The following is a 25,610-nucleotide window of genomic DNA, read 5'->3' on the forward strand; positions in this document are numbered from 1 at the left end:
TCCGTGTTACCCTCCTGAACCCACCGATTCCATATTCTGCTAACAGTCATTGGATCTCTACCAACGCGAGCAGCAATGTCGCGATACCATAAACGGCAATCGCGATAGGCTACAATCCGACCTTTATCAAAGTCGGAAACGTGACGGTACGCGTTTTTCCTCCTTACACGAGGCATCACAACAACGTTTCACCAGGCAACGCCAGTCAACTGCTGTTTTTGTATGAGAAATCGGTTCGAAACTTTCCTCATGTCAACACGTTGTAGGTGTCGCCACCGGCGCCAACGTTGTGTGAATGCTCTGAAAAGTCAATTATTTGCGTATCACAGCATCTTCTTCCTGTCGGTTAAATTTCGCGTCTGTAGCACGTCATCTTCGTGGTGTAGCAATTTTAATGGCCAGTAGTGTACATACGCGCTATGAGTACTATCACTGTATTATCACAATCAAAAATTTCTATACTCGTAATTATAATGCAATTATTGCTCGTATTTTGCTTGACTTACCGTTTCTTTTCCCGTGTAGAATGACGTATGACTGCATTTTGGGAAATTACTTAATTCGGGAACACACCGGATGCCAATATTATTATTTCCACATTCGACGCACGCAGTATGCTTGATTTATGAAGTAAAAAGTATTGTATGTGCTTATGTATATTGATGTAATCACAGTTCAACTACTGACATCCATTTCTCTCGAGTTTCACAAAAATCGACTTTTTTGCTTCTTCCCCCTGGCACTTCACCCGTGAAGCCCATCGTAGCTGAGAAGGTATGAAAACTCAAGAGAATTATGATAAGAGTGACTGAAGCAGTAGTATAAGCATCAGCCGCAGAAACAACTGTAGCGACTGACAGAATTTTCCGTTAATGGTCGTAAGACGTCACGTGGTAAGTGCATAGGATAAGTTGATTATATTTCTCTTCACACCACGCAAACTGACTAACGAATGGAAAGTGGCACCAATGAAATGTATTAAAGATCTGAGTGGCATGTGGGTGGTATTCATTTTTTCTGGAATAATCATCACAGTGGATTAAAACTACAGCTACCAGATCGATCGAGAGTAGACCAGACTAACGGAGTGCTGAGCCTGAGAAAACATTATGACTACCTTCAGTGGAAGCTAACGGAAAAATTTGTGGTTTGTGAGGCAATACGAGTCACGTCATGAGAGCAGTACGCAGAACTTCAGTGCCCTGTTATGTTCGGTGTGACCCACCAGTCAGTATTTGCAATTGCTATTTACTCCAAACGTCAAGAGCTATGAGCACTTCTTCATCTTAGATACTATGAAACAAATCTCTTATACTGCGAGCCCTTTGCTTTTATCATTTGAGGAGAGGTAGTATGACCATAAAAGAAAAAAATTGTCCAGTATATATGGGCTCTAAAATGGGTAGCTTAAGAACTACGATCGTTTATTTAAAGAAACAAGTTTCACAATGGCAAATATGAACAAGTGGTCACAGCTCTTAGGTATTTATTGTAGAAACCATGTTTACTAGATTGTTTTGCTTCAAATGATAGTTCATGTCATATCGCCGATTACTGAGAATCTCTCCTGGGACACCCTGATACTGACGCTCAAAACGCAGGCACTGTCTACAATATATTGAAATGGAATATATCTGTGATACCGCTTCGCATCATTTATCTGTCAACATCAGTGGTACAGACTTGCCGAAAGATTTGTTTTTGATATGCCTTAGCCCCAACAAACTCTTCATGTCCTCAAGTTAGTTAATCGTAAATAGCTTCATAATATGTATCAATTATTGTGATCTTAAGTGGAAGTAAACAAGAGGGCCAGTTTCGCTTACACACAGTAAACGATCACATAAAGTAGCTGTAGGTGTACAGGACGGTTATAATTAAACTTTCGCTGCTTCGGCCATATAGACGGAAAACTATTTATGTTACGGATACCCATCTTTACACGAATGGTGATCAGACTGTGGGCTGCAGTATTTGCATTGTCAGTAGGATTATTGTCATGACGTGCCGATAGGCTCTGCTACTGCAAAGTCGAGGTAGGGATGAACCACAAGCTTGAGTGTGGATTACAATAGCAGACAGACAACATGGCTCTGGACGATCTGAACAAGGTGAGCAGGGCTTTTCTCATGAAGTTATTCTGCCAAAACAACATCAACAGTTCTGCTGCTATTCACGAGTATCGATGTATTTAAAAGAAAGCTAAGAGGTTCTGTTTCAGCACCGGGGTTGAAGAACGTGAAACGGGGTGGCAACCAAGTACACCGGATTTGAATCTAACACAGACTGGAAGCTGAAGATGGGCATAGGGAGGGTGGTAACCCACATCCTACGTAAGATGATTCGAACAGCAATAGAGCAGTCTCTATGGCGGTTGGTCGTCACACTGAGCAACGTTTGTAGCCTGAAACGTAAACATGGTACGCAATTAACAAATGTTACTTCCACAAATACAAATTAAAATGTACTTCTTGAAACGGTTTATTCGTTTATTTATCTGTCCTTAAAAATGTTTAAAAAAAATTTAAAAAAAGAATATCAACTACGGTCGCAGGTTCGAATCCTGCCTCGGGCATGGATGTGTGTGATGTCCTTAGGTTAGTTAGGTTTAAGTAGTTCTAAGTTCTAGGGGACTAATGACCACAGCAGTTGAGTCCCATAGTGCTCAGAGCCATTTTTTTGAAAAATATCAATGTCCTATGATCAGTGGTTTTTCATGAGGGCTCTCAAGTGGTGAAAGATTAATTAGGACTACCCTCTATACACTGAGGTGATAAAAGTCATCTCCTAATATCTTGTAGGACTGTCTTTTGTCAAGCGTAGTGCAGCAGCTCGGCGTGGCATTGGACTCAATAAGTCGTTGGAAGTCCTCTGCAGAAATACTGAGCCACACTGTCTCTATAGCCATCGACAGTTGCGAAAGCGTTGCCGGTGAAGTGCACGAACTGACCTCTCGATCATGCCCCACAAATGTTCAATGGGCTTTATGCTGGGTGATTTGGGTGGTCAAATCATTCGCTCGAATTGTCCGAAATTTTCTTCAAACCAGCTACGAACAATTGTGGTCCAGTGACGTGGAGCGTTGTCATCTATAAAATTACCATCCTTGTTTCGGAAGATGAAGTCCATGAATGGTGAAAATGGTCTCCAAGTTGCCTAACATAAACATTTAAAGTCAATGATCGGTTCTATTGGACTAGAGGACCCAGTCCACTCCATGTAAGCACAGCCCACACAATATGGAGCCACTACCAACTTACACAGTACCTTGTTTGACAATTTGGCCCCATTGCTTCGTGGGGTCTGCACACACTCGAACTTTACCACCAGCTCTTTCGAACTGAAATGGAGACTGTCTGACTAGGCTACGGTTTTCCAATCGTCTACGGCCCAACCGATATGGTTACGAGCGCAGGAGAGGCGTTGCAGGCGAACTCATCGTGTTAGCAAAGACACATTGGTCAGTCATCTGCTACAGTAGCCGTTCGACGCCATATTTCACCGCACTGTCCAACGAATACGTTCGTGTGAAGTCCCCTATCGATTTCTGCGGTTATTTCACGCACTGTCGTTTTTCTGTTAACACTGACAGCCCTACAGAAACCTCGCTGCTTACGTGTGGTTAAATGAAGGCCGTTGGCCACCACGCTGTTGATTGTGAGAGGTAACGCCTGAAATATGGAATTCTCGACTCACTGTTGACACTATGGATCTCGGAATACTGAATATCCCGATCATTTCTGAAATGGAATGGTTCAAATTGTTCAAATGGCTCTGAGCACTATGGGACTCAACTGCTGTGGTCATCAGTCCTCTAGAACTTAGAACTACTTAAACCTAACTAACCTAAGGACATCACACAAATCCATTTCCGAGGCAGGATTCGAACCTGCGACCGTAGCAGTCGCACGGTTCCGGACTGCGCGCCTAGAACCGCGAGACCACCGCGGCCGGCGAAAAGGAATGTCCCATGCGTTTAGCCCCAACTACCATTCCCCGTTCAGAGTCTGTTAATTTCCTTTCCATATGCATCACTTGAATACAAATGACAGCTCCGCCAAAGCACTGCCTTTTATATCTTGTGTACGCGGTACTGCGGCCATCTTTATGTGTGCACAACGCTATCTCATGGCTTTTGTCAGATCATAATACATAAACTGCCTAATTTTAGAATGCGTTTTAATGTTGTTCCACAGAAGGGACAATGCAGTATTCTTGTGACGATCGTTAAGATAGGCACGTTCGCGTGTTTCAGAGTGAAAAGCTGGTCAACTCTGCCGTCAGTTGTGGCTGGGCAGACTGCGACACCCGCTTCAAGAGGAGTCTCCTGGTTTTCCTGACGGTGGCTGGGCGTCCTTTGGAGATCATTGTGGGCAAGAGGAGCAAGCTGTCCAAAGAGACGTTGGTTCAGGTCAGTGAAAAAGATTCTACCGTTTTTCATCGGGGCTCTAGAAGTCCGTATACGACGAAAATCGCTATGTACTACTTACGTTATCAATTCAGAGCACAACTGTCCATCAAACCTGCAGAATACGTGACGACCTCAATCGTAAACAGAGAAAGCGGGAGATCCCAAACTAATGTTCAGAGCATCGTCACGATTCATGGTGTCTCTCTCCAATAGCTAAAGGGGGCCTTCGAGTTTATCCTCATTCCACTTGTAGCTCATCATCATATGCCTTCGTATCGAATGACACTGTCAAGTGTCCTACGAATACCGAAGAAGGAAGTTGCTATCCCTTCTGACCAGTGCCTCATATGGTGAGTTATTCCCCCCGCATGGAATCAAGATCGAGTTAGTTACATCCTCACGGAGGGCCCGTCGTCTAACAGTAAGTAGGGGCCCACATTTCAAGGAAACAGAATTAAAGCTGATGTGTACAGTCCTCAAGCGCTGACAGTTTGAAAAGAAATTACCCTTCATGTTGTGTCATCAGCCCTTTCGTTTGCAGCTGCCCACCACTAATTCCTCACCTCTGCCAATATCTTCATGTCGGAGCAGCAATTGCACCTCATGTCCTTAATTATTTGTTGAATTTTTTTGCAGTCTCTTTCTTCCTCTATTTTTTACTCTCTCCAACTCCCTCTAGTACAATGCTTACCATTCCCTGGTGCGTTGGCTTATGTCGCGTCATTATATTCCTCCTTCGCGTCACTGCTTTCAACACATTTCTTTCCTCACCCATTCTACGAAGAACTTCTTCATCTCTTATCAGTCCGTACTTCTGTACCGCTACATCTCAAAGACTTCGATTCTCTTATTTTCCGGATTCTCACAGTCCATGACTGACTTCCACACAATGCTGTGTTTCAAGAGTACATTCAAAAACTTCTTCCTGAAACCAAGACCTATGTTTGTCATTAGTATACATCTTTTGGGCAGGAATGCTCTATTCTCCCTTATTAGTCTGCTATTTATATCCCCCTTGCATCGTCCATCATGTGCTACTTCGTAGCAGAATTCCTTCATTTGGTCTACTTCGTGGTCCTGTAATCTTGTTACAGCTACTCTTCATTGCTTTATCTTTCTTCAGATTAATTTTCACTTCACATTTTTTGCCCACATGACTGTTTATTCCATTCAGTATAGACTTCCTTGCGTTCACTGATGATAGCAAAGTCGTCAGTGAATCTCATCTCTGATATCCCTAGTCCTTGAATTTTAATCCTCCTCCTAAACCAATGTTTTGTTTCCTTAATTGTTTCTTCGACGATTAACACGTGAGAAAATCTGCATCCCTCTCTTAGAATGAGTTAATTCGAGCACTTCGTTCTTGGTCTCCTTCCTCGGTTATTACACATATAGTACATCATCCGCCATTAAATATAGCTTACATCTGTTTTTCTGAGAATTTAAAATATCTTGCACCCTTATCCTTATGTCTGTTGAAATCAAATGCTCCAGTTGCTCATTATACTTTAGTCAACTTTCATACCCGCTTTCGACCTCGTAACAACTTACTAAGTGTCTTTATAGCAAGGATAGCACAGTACCTTACGAATAACGTCTTTGATTAGTAATCAAAACGTCCTCGGATAGAAATCATCAGCATTGGCGGCCGAAGACTTTAGCCCTAAGAAGTCACCCTCATTCTCCCAACGGCCTTGTCAAAGATGGCCGGAGGAGCGGACAGAGATTCAGAGCACTCTCTCACCTTTTGGGTGGGAAACTGCCTCTAGAGGCGGAAGAATCAGCAATGATTAATGACATGAGGACCCAGAAAGCAATGGAAACCATTGCATTGTAGACACATAATGTGTATCCACGGGACGTATGGCCTGTAATAGAATAACTGTCATGATGATCTCTCCATTGCCAAAAAAATCCTTATATCCCCCCATTGGGATCTCCTGGAGGGGATTGCCAAGAGGGAGATGATCACGAGAAAAACATGGATAACCAGAAAAAGGATAACGTCCTACGAGTCTTGGCGTGAGGCGTTGGAATTTTTTAAAATAGTAGGGAACCGAGAAAAACTGAAAAGATAAATGCAAACGGTCAATATAGATATAGTGGGAGTTAGTGAAGTGAAGTGGAAATAAGACAATGATTTCTAGTCAGATGAGTATAGCGCAATATCAACAGCAGCAAAAAACGGCATATCGAGATTAGGAGTCGTTTTAAATGGTATAGTAGAACAGAGACTGTGTTACCATGAACAGTTCAGTAATAGGGTTGTTCTCATCAGAAGTAGACACTAAATCAAAAGCGACAACAATAGTTTAGTCGACGTTGCAAGCTGAAAATAAAGAGGTAGAGAAAGTACTTGAGGCTATTGAAGGAGTAATACAGTGCGTGAAGAGAGATGAATATCTAGTAGTCATGGGGGACTGGAATGTTGTTGTAGGGGAAGGAGTAGAAGAGTAGGTTACTGGAGAATATGGGCGTGGGACACTGAACGAGAGAAGAGAGATACTCATTGAGTTCTGTCATAAATTTCAGTTAGTAATAGAAAATATTCTGTTCAAGAACGGTAAGCCGAGGAGGTATTCTTGGAAAAGGCCGGGTGATACGGGAAGATTTCAGTTAGATTACATCATGTCAGACCGAGATTCCGAAATCAGATACTGATTGCAAGGCTTATTCAGGAGCAGATATAGTTACAGATCACAGTGTAGTAGTGATGAAGAGTAGGCTGAAGTTTAAGAAATTATTCAGGAAGAATCAATACCCACTCCAGCAGTGACGCTCTACTCGGATATATTACGGTATTACGGTTCGAAATCTCACGGAAAATTTTCGCTGCCAATATTTGGTCGGCCAGGGAAAGAGAGGTGGTGACCAGTCTTGGCGTCAGTGTCTAAGTGCCATACCTCTGTGTAGCGTGTTATGAAGTCTGGGTATGTGACATTGTTGATGGTGATCCGTCCATCGGGTAGGGCAGTTAAAAATCGAAACACTCTAGCAAATTCTTACACTACCAAGATAAATCAAATCAAGTTATTTCTCCCAGTTAACTATTAACTCACCACATGAATAAAACTTGTCAAAAGATGATAAGCTGAAATTTAAAATCTCAAGCAAAATACACTGAAATATTCTTTCATAATTCCTATATTATCTACTTTACATATCCTTATGTTCCAAGATTTTTTGGTACACTCTCGCACAAAACATATACACTTGTATATAAAACCGAAACACTTTGTAAATGAATGGCAATGAAAGAAAGCATTTCCACATAACGAAAAATTACCTTTATTGTCAGTAGGTAGCGATTCGCTGACGGTGTTTGTGAAAAAGGGCCTAAGATTTCCAGACTAATCATTTCAAATGTCCCCAGTGCAATGGATCAATTCAGCCCACTGTGCAGTTGGTGCACTGCTCTTCAGATAATATTCCACATCCTATTTACGTGGACACAGCAGATCCGTGGTGGATAAGTAACTGCATATTACCAAATTCTCCTAAGTCTATATTACATTCAGTATCGGATATGCGTCTGTAATCGTACGATTATTATGTTACATATAGGTACATCAAAAACGAAATGTTTTGGTACCATCCTTACTTGTTTTGTATACAATCACCATTGGTACTCATCGAGGCCAGGTGCTTTCCTCAATAATCCTATAACATAGCTGTTGATTAATGAATTTCTCCATCATCATTTATAGGTGAAGAAGGACACAGTAAATACGATACAATAGTGGTTTATTCCCATTTGGGATTCTGTGCTGTGTTACCGGGGACATTGTCAAAGATCTATTAGGACTAAACAAGTCTTCAAATTCTAGCAAGTCCTGCAATCTTAATCTTTGCGTTCTTCCTAGGTGTTTCACTTCCTCTGTCTCGTGTAATGCAGTCCCGAAGCTATCTGTTATGAGGGGAACTACATCCTCACCATCTGTCTCCCATAAGTATACAACACTTCTTCATACACAACACTGTGCTTTATCGAAGTGATCATTCTCCTTCAATGCTTCAACCATGCATCAACAATCTGTTCCCTATGGTCATCCATAGTAGTTTCCCTGTACCTCTCAGTACTCCAACTTAATCCTTAGTGGGCAAGCACACATATAACTGGTTCGTGTTTCATGAGAGATGAAAGTTGTTAAGTGTGGGTCCGACAGCAATTTTACCCAGATGAAACTATGTGCCATAGAGTTTTACTGCACACTATTCTAGGTCAATTTTAGCGTGATGTTCACATAGGAAATGTAACTGTAAGACAAAATAATAACCATCATCTATATGAAGCAAAATTTCCATAAATCCCCTGAATGTTTTACCTCCATCAGTATCGCTGATACCAATGAACACATGTCACTACCCTTCCACTCCACACAACTTGTATCACAGTCATCTTAACCACCTCCTTCCTACTAATCTTCGTACATCCATATTTAAATTTGGTGATGGTGGGACATCAGGTGATATAATTTTTATTAAAAACGAAACTCCTCCAGCTGTACCTAATATTTCATATTTATTTGGCTATTAGTTTCGACGTTGCGTCAACGCCATCTTTAGGCCCTATATAGCACACCATACACAAAACAAACAATGTGAGACATCAGTAGTCTGTGAGCTGTTGTACAAAATAAACATGTTATATGAAGGACGATTTCATGAAAAGTAGTCATTTTCATTAAGATGCAGTTTACCTAGATATTAGCAACTTATATGGTACAAATAAGTACAAATGAGGTTATATATACAAGGTTATTTCCATTACAGGTCAATACCAGACATCTGAATAAAATGGGGGTATATATAAGTCTAGGTGATAAACCGTTACTCTTAGAGATAATAATATAGGCATAAACAGTACTAAAATTGTGTTAAAAGCGACAAATATTACTCTAAACCCTTCATTGTGTGTGCAATTTAACTAATAGGAAGGAAAACATGCATTGCCAATCAGACATATGCAAGGCATGATTCCTTTGGTTGTAAATAGTGAAAGATGGGAAAGTTGGAAAGGAGTTACGTTTGCATAACACTGTATCGTCATCAGTATAAAGTAACAAAGTGAAATAGTTTACTTAAACAAGATCATTCATAACGATACGATACACAAGTGAACTGGAAGAATGGTGTGGAACCCAGTTAATATATTAAAAGGTAGTCAATGGTGTAAAGTAAATACACACGAGTCAAATAATGTATCTACTCATGCCAACAAGAGAAATGTAAGCTAACATGCCACCAAAATGTACCATTCAATGTCGATGACTCATTTATGGCTGTAACTCAGGTGTAAAATAATCTAATTCTAATAGGCCTGCACTAGTAAAAGTACGATCAAGTACATAACAGTGCTCCAAAGAGAAGTAAACAGGGTGTTGTCAGTCAAAATAGTTCGTCACATATGTAGAATAATAATAATAAATTCATCTAGTAACTAATTACTAAAGAAGAGTACACAGTAAGATATACAAAGTATAACTCTCGTATACACGTAATATAGTCAAGGGTTGACACAAGTCAACAACAATCATTGAAACGTCTAATCACCCACTTACTTGGACGACTAAAGTCTATCTTTTATATCATCACTACACCATAAGTATTCATTCATTTCTCCTATCCTTATAAACCTGCTCTTGCATAAAATTACTAGTTTAAATATATTGACTATCCACTCACTTACGAGAACGATCATAAAAGTGTGGGGTAAAACTATTCTGAATAAAAGGCCCATCAAATTATAAGGATAAAAGTGGATTATAGCACTGAATCCTTAGAAACGAGACATGATATGTGTCAAGTATAGATTCTGTCTAAGGAAGGCTTGTTCTTTCATCGAAGTGACAACATGGTGACCTCCGTAGTACATACAAATGAGTACAGAAACGAACTACTTGTCTTGTATTCAACACTAAACGAAAAAATCTTCACACCAGGGGAATCAATCCAAATATACGATATTCGGCACAATCTAAAATCAAATTCCCATATATAAGACGGATAACCATAAAAATCCTTCTTAATGATTGGTATAATGGTTACCAGACATCCGGTAGCCATTAACAGACAGACAAATCTCACGATAATGCATTCTGTAATCCTACTAGGTCCAAACTTGCCAAAGACATACGCGTTATTTGTCCAATAAAAACTTACATTTCCTTCCGTCTACTAGGACAGTTAAGAAAAATTTCTCCTCTGCGCACGTTTCAGTTGTGCTAATGTTTACTGGGTGCGCCGCTCACAGCCTTGGTGTGACTACTGCCTTTTAATGACAGGTGACCATTCGCATACCGGGCTTTTCCGCTGTGTTCCCCATTCTGCCTTCAGTCCTCTTCCCCGTGTCCTGTTATGCCACATTAGTAACACTGCAGCTGATAGCAGTTTCGCCCGGTTGACCATATCAATCATATTTATGAGCAAGGATAATCGTAGAAGGATGCAGACACCAGATTCGGTCTTTAATAGTTTTAGTGGTTTAAATCGGTTCTGGGATTTTTGTTGGATGGTAAGGAGTTGTGTTTTCCGTGTTAGTTTTCTGTCGACAGTTAGTTCCTAATACTCGACTGCGTTAGTCAGAGAGATAGGTTGGTCGTAGATGCAGAGGTGGAAATTTGGGCGACAGAAACGCTGAATTGTGGAATCAAAGATAGTCGTCTGACTATTTTGTGATTTTTCTTGATGTTTCCACTATCATTCATCAGAATGGTTCGAGTATTGTCGGCCCCATAATGAGTCGAGATGACATCGCAGAATGGTTGGCTGGGTAGCAGGCAAAAGAAACTTACTCGATAGCTGCCCTGGAATCGCAAATGAAACCGTAATAACTACATACTTGTTATAATTATTTAGTAGAATTCATACATGCCATGTAGACAATGTTCCAGTGCCGCGTACAGACTCTGGGCAACCGCTTTCACCACAGCCAAACAAGGCAGCATGTGGCGCGGTGGTAGTAGCTTTGCTCAGTATCACATGGCAGCGCACAGTTCTTGTGTGATAAATAGGTTCCTGTAATGCTACATCAGGTGCTGATACTCCACAGCCAACAAGCAGTGTTAAGCGTTGGCGGGCGTAGCCAGGTGCCCCAGCAGCAGTGTGGAGTTAGGATACACTGCACCCTCAGTCTGGGATCTCAAGGGAGGATATAGTATCAGCAGCCCGCAGACACAGGTCTGTGGCATCAGAATATGATCAGGGAAGACAGAAGTTAGTCCGATCCGGATGATATATACCTCAGACCGCATATAAAGGATTCCCAGAAGACACTGTGAAGGTGGTTGATATCAGCCGGGATTAGGCCTCAGCTGGAAGGCACCCGTTCAGCTCCTGGCCGTATCAGGGCTAGACATGGCCCGTAGACCAGCGGCTATCGGAGACAGTAACTAGTTGCGGTTGAGACTTAATGATCAACATTGGATCGATGGCTGGTGTGGAGTACTTCTGGATTGAGGCAACAGTCGACGACAGATACAGCATACCTAGAGCAGCTTTCGTTTACACGAGCCTGTCCTGGTCTTTAAGGCAGTGCCTCCAGTCACGTGCGAGTGCGTAGAGCAAGCAGCTTGAGGTAACCCATCACTCGGTTGTCAGTCTGCTGGCTTGCATCATGCCATCTGAGTAGTGTTGTGGCCCTGCCAGCGGAATTCGAATGCAACATATTGGCTTGCCAGCTTATAGGTCGCGGGGAATGCTAGAGAAAGTTGGGAATGCTAGAGAAAGTTTCTAGTGCAACATTTCTCGAATATTTAGAAGATCCGGTCCAATAGATCGCATATATGGGTTTTACCCCTGAAAATAATTAAACATTGCATTTTATGTATCCTTTTTTGCATTTCTGTACACTTCTCGTTCCGACTGCCATTTTACTAAAGCATTACAGTTTAAATTGTCCCCCACACCACCGGAAAGCGGGCGTAAGAGCCTTGCAACAGGCAACTGGGTATCCATTAGGGCTAACGGAGCCTGTATTGTACTCTAATTCTGGTTTACAGAATTGGTTGCCTGCTTGATATAACTGACTAGTCCTGCCTTTAAACCCCGCAGCATTCTAGTGTTATTCAGTCCTTGCTCTTCCAGATTTGTTAGCTGTTCCATGTTCCATGGTTCTCATCGTTTCTGGTGGCTTTCTGTACATGTCCTTGAGCCCTGCACTAAGTTCACGCCTTGCTGCAATTGGTCCTGGAGGCGTTCATGCGAGATACGTAGCAAGTGGTACTGCCCTTCTGCCTCACTTAACACCCCTTTCTCCCCAGCTTACAGGTGTAATTCCAAGATAGCCTCGTCCTGCCTTCGTACCTCTCATTTACGTTTACTTCTGCCGAGTTTGGTGGGCAGAAAAAGTGTTTAAACTCAGAAGAATGTTCCTGAAGCCACTCTGTAGTAATTCTGGACGTGTGGAGCGTGGCATTTTCCTGCTGGAATTGCCCTAGTCCGCAGATGCAGGTGATCAGACAGGATGCTTACGTACCTGTCACCTGTCGGAGTCGTGTCTAGCCGTATCAGGGGTCCGATATAACTCCAACTGCATACGTCCCACACAATTACAGAACCTCCACCAGCTTGAACAATCGTCTGCTGACATGCAGGGTCCAGGGGTTCATGAGGTTGTCTCCATGCCCGTACATGTCTATCCGCTCGATACAATTTGAAACGAGACTCGTCCTACCAGGCAACGTGCTTCCACTCAAAACAATCCTACGTCGGTGTTGGCGGGCCCAGGCGAGGCGTAAAGCTTTGCGTCACGCAGACATCAAGGGTAAACAAGTGCGACTTCGCCTCCGAAAGCCCCTACCGCTATTGTTTCGTTGAATGGTTGGCACGCTGACATTTGTTAATGGCGCAGCATAGAACCCTGCAGCAATTTGCGGAAGGGTTGCACTTCTATCATGAACGATTCTCTTCAGGCATCGTTGGTCCCGTTCTCACATGATCTACCTCGGATATTCTGTGTCCCATCGCTCGTACGCCGACTGTAACACCACGTTCAATGTCACATAAATCTTGATGATCTTGCTGTGTAGCAGCAGTAACCGATCTAACAACTGCGCCAGACAGTTGTTTTTTTAGAGGCGTTACCTACCGATGCGCCATATTCTGCCTGTTTTCATACCTTTGTATTTGAATACGCATGCCTACACCAGTTTCTTTGCCTCTTCAGTGTAAAACAAGATGGGAATTCAATCTCAGCTTCTTGCTCTATGTTTCTATTTAGCTATTGGTAGTCTACTATTATTATTCTTACTGAGTGAACTGTATAATAATCAATTCTCGCTAAATAACTGTGCCTGCTACTTTAAAACCTCACTTATTAAGCTAACACTGTGTCGACACAGACGCTCATGCACAGTTTAGTTGAAAAATTGATATTACATCGCACTAATTAAAGGTTATCTTGACGAGTTTATGCAACATATTTACGTAAGATCAGATTGTGGCAGTTGAAACGCACTAGTGTTTACGACCAGCAATTTGCGATCATGTTACAGCATATAGCCTCTTGCGCATTTGCATTTTTGAGACAGAGTAGTAATTTATAGCGTCTTCCACTAACAATTTCCTGTTGCTGGCACTGTTTACTTCTAGGAGGAAATGTAAATCTTACAAAATACACAGTTTTTTCTTGTGACTCTTGACTTTTACAACATTTCCTCCATTTCAACAAGAGTTCCACTTGAGTTGCAGAGAATTCATAATCTGACTTTGTCATACTATATGATACACACTAATTTATTTAAAAGTAATTAAAATTTAATTAGTGGTCAGTGCATTAACATTGTTTTTTCCACAGGTGCTGAATGGGTCATATGGATTGCTGAACTTGCTATATCATTTTCATAACACTCAGTGAAACAGAACAAAACCAAAAGTGTTGTGAAATCCGAACTAAAATTAAGAAACGCAACGTAGAATATTTTCTCCTGAAACAAATTTTTATACTGAAGAAAGTCGCACAGCTCAACGTTATTCATAAAACACAATGTATGAAAAACTTGGATTAAACCTAAAATAAAATAACTTCACGTTCAGTAAAATATTCTTGAGTCAAGAACTAATTTTTTCAGACTGCAAAGGTATCTTTATTTTATTATATGTGTGCCTATTCAATCTCTTTGTATCTTAATTCTTAATTCAAATGAGGGTGTTTCTCATTCAACGTAATGCTTATTATTATTGTATGATTATAAGAAACGTCGACACCGCTTGTGGCTGCATCGGTACAATTTCTTTGATATTTTAACAGTCACCAGTCACAGTCACCAGCAACAGTCACCAGTATTATTGTATGATTATATGAAACGTCGACTCCACTTGTAGCTGCATCGGGACAATTTCTTTGATATTTTAACAGTCACCATCGGCGAATAAGAGAGTAAGCGAGAATTCACAAAGTTGTTAATACTGCTTCCAGATATAATTGCATGAGCACTGTATGGATTTCTTTCAAATTCCTTTTCCTGGAACAGAATGCTCCAAAATACGTTTTGTCACATAAACAGTTTATTGGTTGGTTTGTGGGGGTTAAAGGGACCAGACTGCGACGGTCATCGGTCCAAACAGTTTATTTTCGAGGGTCTCTTTTTCTTGCTGAATTGTTACGTGTGACGGTGTTGGGCAACTGAACTGAACGCAAGAGCCATCTTAGCATATTGTCGTATCCTCGCCTTCTCGAGTTTGAAATTTCACCGTACCACGTGACTACGATGTTATGTGACGCTGCCCTGGTCGTCAGAGCGAAATTTACATACGGGAGGAAGAAGACTAGTATTTTATCACTGAGACATCAGAGTGACGCACACCGTTGAAGTTTTGCGAACTCTGAACCTTTTCATGGAGCGCAGTGTCAAGAGCCTTTTGTTGAGCTCAGCATTTCGAGTGAAACCGTTGCTGCCAGTCATAGTTATGCATGGCCGGGGACCCAGTGAATTACTGGGGCTACAACTCTGCTTCCGCCGTCTTTTGTCAAAGTTCGAGGCTTTATTGTGAGCATCTTACAAAACATTTACGTTTCAAAGTATTGGTAATCGCTGGCCACTACTTTCTTAATTCTTTCAGACAGCATACGAATCCCGAGGCGGAGGAACTGGGCGTCTTTCAAGAAGATCCATGCATCGATCCAATTTTACAATTGTTCATTTGACAGGAAGCCCTGGGCAGCTAGATCGTATGCCATTGAACTAAAAAGTTGGTAGGCAAATGGAACAATGTCTGGAGAACATTGCACATGGAGAAGGACTTCCCTTTTCAACCTCTCCAGATATGTTTCAGCGGGCTTTGCGAGATGGGATCGAGCTCTGTCATGCTGCAAACTCACCTTTTCGTGTCTATCGCTGTATTGTGGACGTTTGTCTTTCAGTGATCGGCTCAAACACATCAATCGCTTTCGATAACGATCTTCTGTGATTGTTCCCGTCGGTTGCAGTACCATCGAAAGCTTACTCGCTTTCACAACCATTCCGGTCTTCAACGTTAAAATCACCGTTCTTGAAGCATGGAAACCATTTTCTGCAAAGTTCTGTCACTAACAGGAGTCTCATCATAGGTCTTACCCAGCATTTTATGAGCCTCAACCGCAGATTTCTTCATATCAAAGCAGAAAACTAAAACCTCCAGCAGATGACGAGAAATGGCCTCGCACGTTAACATATTCAGCAGAAAATTACTTTAAGATGCAATCAAAAATCGACTAATATTTTGATGGTGTTATGTTCTCAAATGCCTAAGCTTACTGCGTGACACTTACTACCTACGACTTGCGGCACTATTTTCCACTAAAGCCATCTACTGCAAAACGGTGGAAGCAAAGTTGTAGAGCTAATAGATCGAATTGTACCTACACATAGATGGAACAGCTTTTAAAAAGTAAAAAAATTAGGCAAAAAGAGAAGTAACAAAGAAAGAGATCGTTAAATGTTTTGTCTGGGGCGTAATATTACAGACTATGGTAATTAGTAATTTACAGTCAAATATTAAGGGGAAAAACACTTAAAGTTTTGAAATCTAATTCTAGAAAAATACGTTTTATGTGGAACAGATTGACAGATTGACGTATGAAGAAGTGTTTCTAAGAATAGAAGACGAAAGAAGCTTGTAGAAATGGTTTGTAAGGGCAACAATGAAGAAAAACTTTTAGCTGCAATATACACTGTGTGCCCAAAAGTTTCCATACTACGCCAGCCGGAGTGACCGAGCGGTTCTAGGCGCTGCAGTCTGGAACCGCGCGACCGCTACGGTCGCAGGTTCGAATCCTGCCTCGGGCATGGATGTGTGTGATGTCCTTAGGTTAGTTAGGTTTAAGTAGTTCTAAGTTCTAGGGGACTGATGGCCTCAGAAGTTAAGTCCCATAGTGCCCAGAGCCATTTGAACCATTTTCCATACATCTCTGGGTACTGTATAATTGACAACTAGATGTCACAAAGGTATAAAACAACACTTCGTCGGTTTGTCACTAGGGAAACAGTAACTACAGATTTGTCGGTTGGAAGAGGTCAGTCACTTCGAACGTGTATTGGTCATGGGTGTCACCTGAGTGAAAAATGTGATTGTGAAATGTAAACCTAAAGTAACAAGGACCAGTTAAACCTTATGTGGTAACGGTCAGGAACCATCGAACATTGGGGAGGGTAGCTGTAAAAACTGAAAGAAATCAGCGTAAGGTTGTAGTCGTCTATGTCAGACTGCTTCCAGCAGTCCATCTACACTCATGCTCATAAATTAAGGATAATGCTCATACATGGTGAAACAATGCTCTGGTGGGCGTTTTCTGGGTTTAATTAACATCGGGGCATGACCATGCGGTGCATTTGACCTGCGGTCGTCGCACGGTGGCGCTGGCAGCAGTCCACATACGCAGAGGTGTGTTGGTGCATGTCAGAGTACGGAGCAGCGAGTAAGTGTGCAGACGTTTTCAAACGTGTTAATGGTGACTGTGTGTTGAAAATGGCTCAAATAACACATATTGATGACGTTATGAGGGGTAGAATACTAGGGCGACTGGAGGCCGGTCAAACACAGCAAGTCGTAACACAGGCTCTTCGTGTTCCACAAAGTGTGATCTCAAGATTATGGCAATAATTCCAGCAGACAGGAAACGTGTTAAGGCGCTACAATACGGGACGTCCACAGTGTACAAGACCACAAGAAGACCGATATCTCACCATCAGTGCCCGCAGACGGCCACGGAGTACTGTAGGTAGCCTTGCTCGGGACCTCACCGCAGCCACTGGAACAGTTGTCTCCAGATACACAGTCCACAGACGACTGAACAGAGATGGTCACAGGAGAGCCCGTAAAGCCTGGTGTCCAGAACGTAGTACATGGTCATTGGAACAGTGGTCCCAGATTATGTTCACGGACGAGTCCCAGAATAGTCTGAACAGTGATTCTCGCTGGGTTTTCATCTGCCGTGAACGAGGAACCAGATACCACCCCTTAACGTCCTTGAAAGAGACCTGTAAGGAGGTCGTGGTTTGATGGTGTGGGGTGGGATTATGATTGGTGCATGTACACCCCTGTATCTCTTTGACAGAGGAACTGTAACAAAAAAAATGGCTCTCACCACTATGGGACTTAGCTTCTGAGGCCATCAGTCCCCTAGAACTTAGAAGTAATTAACCCTAACTGCCCGAGGCAGGATGCGAACCTGCGACCGTAGCGGTCTCGTGGTTCCAGATTGTAGCGCCTAGAACCGCTCTGCCACTCCGGTCGGCTGAACTGTGACAGGTCAGGTATATCGAGACGTCAATTTACACCTTTTCAGGGGTGCAGTGGGTCCCACCTTCCTCCTGATGGATGATAAAGCACGGCCCCACCGAACTGCCATCGTGGAGGAGTACCTTGAAACAGAAGATGTCAGGCGAATGGAGTGGCCTGCCTGTTCTCCAGACCTAAACCCTATCGAGCACGTCTGGGATGCTCTCGGTCGACGTATCGCTGCACGTCTTCAAACCCCTACGTCACTTCAGGAGCTCCGACAGGCACTGGTGCAAGAATGGGAGGCTATACCCCAACAACTGCTCGACCACCTGGTCCAGAGTATGTCACCCAGTTGTGCGGTCTGTGTACGTGTGCATGGTGATCATATCCCATACTGATGTCAGGGTACATATGCAGGAAACAGTGGCGTTTTGTAGCACATGTATTTCGGGACTGTTATCTCAACTTATCACCAATACCGTGCACTTACAGATCTGGGTCGTGTGTGTCCCCTAAGTGCGTACGCTATTAGCGCCAGTTTTATGTGGTGCCACGTTGCGTGGCACCACATCCTGCAATTATCCATAATTTATGAGCATGAGTGTAGTACAAAGACTACGCGTAAGGAATTAAAAATTTGGGCTACAGTGGTCGAGCTGCTCCTCGTAAGCCACACTTCTCTGCAGTCAGTGCTGAGCTACAACTGAGTTAGTATAAAGAGAGACCCCATTTGGCAGTGGATGACAAGAAACGAGTGATCTAGAATGGTGAATCATTCTATAACCTGAGATATAACGATGGAAGCGTTTGGATTCGTCGGAAGCCTGGGGAACGTTACCTGCCACCAGTGAACTATACTGTATAGGGATATTTTTCGTGGTTAGGGTGTGGACCCGTTACTGTGCTTAATAAAACTCTAAGTGCAAATGGATTTTAACGCGTCTTAGAGCATTGTGTACGGCTTACAGTAGAGGAACAGTTCGGACACGATGATACTTTGTGCCAACGAGACAACAGATCTTCTCAGAAAGCAACGTCTCAGAGGCAATAATGTGTGGAAGTGGACTGGCCTGTCCAGAGTTCAGAGATGAAACCAACGAATATGATTTAGAACGTCGACTTCGCTCCAGGCCCCAATAAAACTAAGACTGCCATTCATACACAGACATTCAGACGCATCATTGAAAGTGCTACCAACAGAATTCAAGCCGTCACGAAGGCGAAGAATGGACACACTCCCTATGAATGTCCGCTAACAGATGTCCGAATACTTTCAGTAAGATAGTGCATCGTAGAATCCGTTATCATAAAAGTACCTCTTCGTTCTAATAGAAAGACAGCCACCAACGGCAGAGAACATTCCGTTAGAGACACATAAAATTGTCTATATGTGGTTCTATTAAACATCCACCATTATTTGGTGGGCAAGAGGGGCAGAAATGTGAGGCCAAATTCCTGATCAGCAGACTTCGCAATGTCCTGGATTGCCGGCCGCGGTGGTCTCGTGGTTCTAGGCGCGCAGTCCGGAACCGTGCGACTGCTACGGTCGCAGGTTCGAATCCTGCCTCGGGCATGGATTTGTGTGACGTCCTTAGGTTAGTTAGGTTTAAGTAGTTCTAAGTTCTAGGGGACTGATGACCACAGAAGTTGCGTCCCATAGTTCTCAGAGCTATTTGACCCATTTTTTTTAATTTTTTTTAATGTCCTGGATTAAATTCCAAACCTCTGCTCAGTGTCTTGCAATTAGCGCTTCTGACACTGTTGATGGTGGTCCGTCTGTTGGAAGAGCAGTAAGCTATGTCCTGGAACTGGGTGTCAGTCTCTCCCTTCTCCCATCATCATAAATCACAAACGTGACACTACACTACACGTACACACGCTATAGTCATTTACACTCAAGAGACAGTATTAAGCCACAACTCCCATACACCACGTGGGAAAGGAGGGAGGAGATCTCCAATTATGTGGCTAAACCCACCCCTCGAGGTCTCCTAGCCAACAATATCACACGACTCATCAATTTCTATCCCTGTTTGTTGTAATTTTTCGCACCGCAGCGCATACTTGATGTATTGCATCTTCGAATGAGTTACGACAGAACTAGTAGTGCGACTCAGGTTTTCCAGCAATCGTTCTTCCCACGAACGATTCGAGAGTGGAAGTGGGTAGGTACCAGTTAGTGGTACCAGAAGTACCCTCCTCTTCACACCACTAGATAGTTTCTGAAGCATGATGTAAATGTAGATACAGATTACCAGAAAACTGATTTCTGATTTTCATTGGGATTGTGTATCACACAGGCAACCAAAAAATTAAGACTACCGTGAAACCGGTTTCAATAGGTAAAACTACACCAAAAACTTACAGGTATGATATCATTCAAGTCACTTTACCGATGAGTATTGTCGTGAGAGAATAGAAAAAGCCCATGCTTGGGAACATGGGTGATAAAGGTTAATCAGCTGGTAATTGTACTACAGTTAGGAAGAACTTTACACGCATTTTTGGTGTGTTATGTGGAAAACTAACAAAAATATTTTGGAAGACAACAAATAGCAACGATTAAAACCTATAACTAATGTTGTAATACAACGAAGAGTCATTTCGTAGGAAAAATTTTTTGGATACTTTATTTCCCCAAACAGCAAACGTAGTACAAATATAGATGAAGTTATTATTGTTATCAACAAGGACCATGACAGTGCAGACTGTCGACAGTTATATGCAGTCTAGATTGAAGATATTACCAGACTGTCCACACATGACAGCCCAAAACCGTCTCCAGTGCAATCAGTCCAACAAGAGAGAAAAAAATGGTTCAAATGGCTATGAGCACTATGGGACTTAAATTCTAAGGTCATCAGTCCCCTAGAACTTAGAACTACTTAAACCTAACTAACCTAAAGACATCACACACATCCATGCCCAAGGCATGGTCGCGCGGTTCCAGACTGTAGCGCCTAGAACCGCTCGGCCATCCTGGCCGGCCAACACGAGAGAACACAGATACAGTACGGTCCGCTAGACGCAGCGAAGGTCCTAGCTGACAGTGGCATATTCACGTACATGCCTCCCCATCAGCTGAAACTCAACTCAGAGAGCGATTGTGACGTTGTTCTATCCTGTTAGCTTGTTGCTTAGTTGAAGCTCCGCCAGCACTGAAGTCGATGGTGCAAATGTGTGCTCTGTTGAATTATCTCATTACGATTTTCTTTAACTTTCGAACAAGATTGCAATATACTAATTCCGTTTCTGTGATCACTTCTACTATGTACTGATCCGTTTTCTGGGCAGATTAATCATATATCTGCTGCATGCTTTATATTGATACTGCGACCAGTAGCTCTATAATGCCTTAAAAAATAAAAAAATAAAAAAACGGCCAGCCTTTTGATAGCCTTAGTGCCACTGCAGGCTCATCTTCATATGGTGGTTATTTACAGAAACTTTGTATTACATACCAGGGTAGGTAGAGTAGTGTCATCGGTGAAAACGGTTGTAATTATTTTAATTCTGATTTTAATGCTCGTAAGTAAATGATTGCTCTGTTATTTTCTTATTTAGGCGTTATGGAGCTGAAGACGTTTGTAAGTCGGACGCTCTAACAGTAGACACTACATATCAGTGTGAACAAAATGACACTTAGATGCGCTTGATGTTGGCATTAGGTTTATAGAAAATAAATGCAGTGTTGAAGCAAAGAACACAAAGGACATAACGAAATCCTATGGTAAGTTTCTGGGTGAACTCATAAACATTATTGTGTTAAGTTCTGTTAAATTTTGAGAGAAGTACCTTTGTTATGATATTGCTAAAACATTTGGATTGCTTCCACTTTGGAAAACATAATCCCATCCAAAACATTAGGTTCTGCAGATCATTTTTTCAGACGTTAACGGTGTAACATATCACACATTTTGTGACAGTATCAAAAGACCTGAGTGATGATACACTTCATTGTCACAGTCAGACAAGACAATAAACTTGGTGTCCACCTATGAAGTCTCTACAACATGTCTTCCAATGAATTTGGTAGACTGCTGAAACCCAATAAAATATGATTCCATAGTTACCATCAAAACTGAGAATTGTCCTAGTTATTAGTACACAAGCACAAAATTCTACAGACACAAATATACTGCCTTACAAAAAAAAGTGAAGCAGCTCAGAAGACATGGCCGAATGTCGGCGTAACTTCATACACGTACACAGCCATGACGTGTATGTAAGTGATTATAGAGTGAATAGTGGAAGAGTCAACAGAGAGCGTTATTGTTGTTCGTGTTTAGTGTTGTTAACAGCCCTGGGAGGGTGTATAAGGACCTTAACTGCATCACATTTTGAGTGATCATTGAGAAGAACGCGAAGACGTCTTGTACTCGCTTGAGACAGCGTTATTAGTCTCTGACTTATAAAGGGGCCTCACTGTGGGTCTACATTCCGCCACTTGGCCGAATCGTGCTGTAATCTGATTTATGGGGCATTCCGATGTGACAGTGGGCTGATGTTGGAGAGAATGGGAATATGAAGGCAGATATACCTGTCATCAAGTTTTCTGTTGAACAGCTGAGCCACCATAAGGGAGGATCGCCATATTGTGCGCCAAGCACATCATAACCCTTTCACAAATGTACCTGCCTGCTGAGAACAAGTACCAGACTCTCTGCACCATTCTTTATTATCCCACATCACTGTTCGGATACTAACACCAGTCATAATATGGACCTATTGTCCTGTGGGTAGGTTGCTGCTAACACCACAACACACATATTTGGAGTGGTGCTATGATAGGGAAGCATACTTGTAGATGAATGGTGTCGTACTCAGTTCAGCAATGAATCATGCTCCTACACTACCCCGCATCACCAGTTCACCATCGTAGGTCGATAAGAACAGCAGTGGCTGTGTTTTGGAGGGGGACGGGTTGTGGGGGGGGGGGGGGGCGTGCCATTGGGTATGACTTCTTCAGGTCATGCTGGAAGTGACTGATGAAACTCTGACAACACAACAGTACGTCAAGGATGTGTTACCACTTATGCGAGAGTGTATTTGTGGCATTTTTCAACAGTATAATGCTTGTCTACGTATAGCATGGGTGTTCATGTTTTTGAGGTGCTCCTGAGACCAGTTTGGACGTCAACTCCATCCAGACTATCAAGTGCCAGTCAGAACAGTAGCGAGCCAGCCTACCTCATGAAAGAGTACAACATCTTTATGACACTCTTCCCATCCGAATCAGTGCACACACGCATCCAGAGAATGTGCAGTGTTCTTAGTAAACTTGACCGAATTTTATAGTCAATGAAATAGTATCACATATCCTCCTGACCAATGAACTTTCACTTAATTTCCTCCTCCCCTTCTGGATGCGTGTATAGCTCTTAATGGAAAGCTTTTGTCCACTATAGGTGTGCATGTAACGTATGCTAGAGACTAACAGAGCCTGTATAGTATTGGCAACCAGTAATGAAAAGGCAAAACACAGCACCACCAGTCAACTTCTAATATTAGCGGTGGTTCCCTTCCACGTACATATTTATCTTTTCGATGTAAGTGTAAGAGGAAAACGACAATTTACCGATATAGGAATTCTGTGACAACTAGCAATGACATAGCATACCAATACAAACACACACATGTTGATGATAATGAGCGAGACACACAGTGTGTCCACACAGCCTACTGCACACATCGTGTTGTGTTCCCTCTTCTTACTGCTGGCTGTGCTTCAGCCATGTGGTCGGCAGAGTATTTGTGTGCTCCTCACACTTCAAAAAGTGTCCCTATCGTTACCCAAGGCCATTACACTTCGTGAATCATAATATCGCCACAAATCCATGGCACTGAGGAGAAGTTTGAGAGCTATTAATTTCGTCTAAAGATGTTCATTCAGCGAAACAGGTTATGATGTAATAAAAGCACCTAACTGCATCAATTGCGCGCGGGGTAGTCGTATGGTCTACGGCGCCTTGGCACTGTTCGCGCGACTCACCCCGTCGGAGGTTCGAGTTCTCTCTCGGGCATGGGTACGTGTGTGTGTTGTCCTTGGCTCAAGTTAGTTTAAGTTAGATTAAGCAGTGTGTAAGTTCGGGACCGATGACCTGAGCAATTTGGTCCCATAAGACCTCACCACAAATTTCCAAATTTCCACAATTTTCAACGTGCATTGGTGGTGGCTCTTATTAACAGTAAAATACTAATAGTATTTATACACCGAATTCCAGATTTTAATATTGATCTATTCATGCGCCGACTTTAATCTTTAAATAGAATGGCCTAATACAAAGTGGAAACTGTAATCTAAATTTTCTTGTGTGAAGCTCATCTAAACCGCTATAATTTTCGCATCTTCATGTGGTACTTACTTATTTCCTCTGGCAATACAAGTATATTGATTCTGTGGATTAGAATCCATCTATTAGATTCTTACATCTGTTTAAATTACATATAAATCTATTCGACGGCATATTTGGTGTAAAGTGGATAAATGGGAACATAAAAACAAAACGTAATCTAAAGGTGCCATACAATATACATAAAATCAGTGTAAACTGTTGCAGTAAATTCATATATTCCAAATTCATGGAATACCTGCCACTGTACTTTAAAGGAAGTAAATAACCACAGAAGTCTGGCTGAATAAACATTAGTAAAACCTTATTTTTCGTCATCACTGCATGGCGATAGTAAGGTAATCGGTGTTGGTCTGCCTAATACATAATAAAATGCAAAATGTAAGGTAGGGAATTAAGATATATAAGAGGCATAGCTACATTTATGGAATATTCCATCGGAACTCGTAAGAATATACAGTATTGATGTTCAACAACAATATTTATTTCATAGTTCACTATGAACCGTCTTTTGGGTTTCTAGGCCATCCTCAGACAACTTAAAACTAAACAGACAGTCCATTTACTTCCTGAAATGTTCATGGATAATTTCGAAAAAAATATTTAAATTACAGTGTTCGAGTTCTGAAATATACCATTAGACCAGCTATGTGGACGACGTACAGAGCTTGTGGACAGTTACTATCAGATAGTTTAGCAAATCCTTCCAGCATTTAAATTCACTTCCCAATAAAATTAAGTACTCAATGGAATTGGGAGGAGGCTAAATCAAATTCTTAGACCTTATTACTGACATTAGCAAGCAAAATCATTTGTTTAAGATGTACAGGAAAGTAACATCAACATAGACAGTAGTACCTAGCAATTTCCGTTTGAAAGTCGTTTGTTAAAACGTCAGCTTATACATTATTCACTGTTCTGCGAGTCCACACTCGCAAGTATGTTGTAAAGACATTCTGTACCTGATGATCGAGTGCCTGATGTAGTACAGTCTTTGATTAATCGAGTGAAGGCATGTCCTCTTGCACATACTTCGGAAGCAGCGTGTAGGAGCCAGTCACAGCACTGCACGGGCCGAGCAGCGTGTTTGAAAGCCCCGATGAACGAGGGACAAAGCATTCTGGTTCTCGTTCTGGTTTCCGTTG

General features: G+C 42.1%; 1 protein-coding gene across 1 annotated transcript in view; it reads left to right on the forward strand.

Annotated features, from left to right (window-relative positions):
• The window catches only part of LOC126279787 (odorant receptor 43a-like), a 55,343-nt gene extending 41,076 nt beyond the window's left edge, over positions 1-14,267 (forward strand). Inside the window, exons 6-7 of the mRNA XM_049979709.1 lie at positions 4,256-4,411; positions 14,208-14,267. Coding sequence (XP_049835666.1) covers positions 4,256-4,411; positions 14,208-14,267 — 216 coding nt within the window. The remainder of the gene's footprint in view (positions 1-4,255; positions 4,412-14,207) is intronic.
• Positions 14,268-25,610: the final 11,343 nt, after the last annotated feature.

This window comes from Schistocerca gregaria, chromosome 1 (assembly GCF_023897955.1).
Source record: "Schistocerca gregaria isolate iqSchGreg1 chromosome 1, iqSchGreg1.2, whole genome shotgun sequence".
Classification (NCBI taxonomy): Eukaryota; Metazoa; Arthropoda; class Insecta; order Orthoptera; family Acrididae; genus Schistocerca; species Schistocerca gregaria.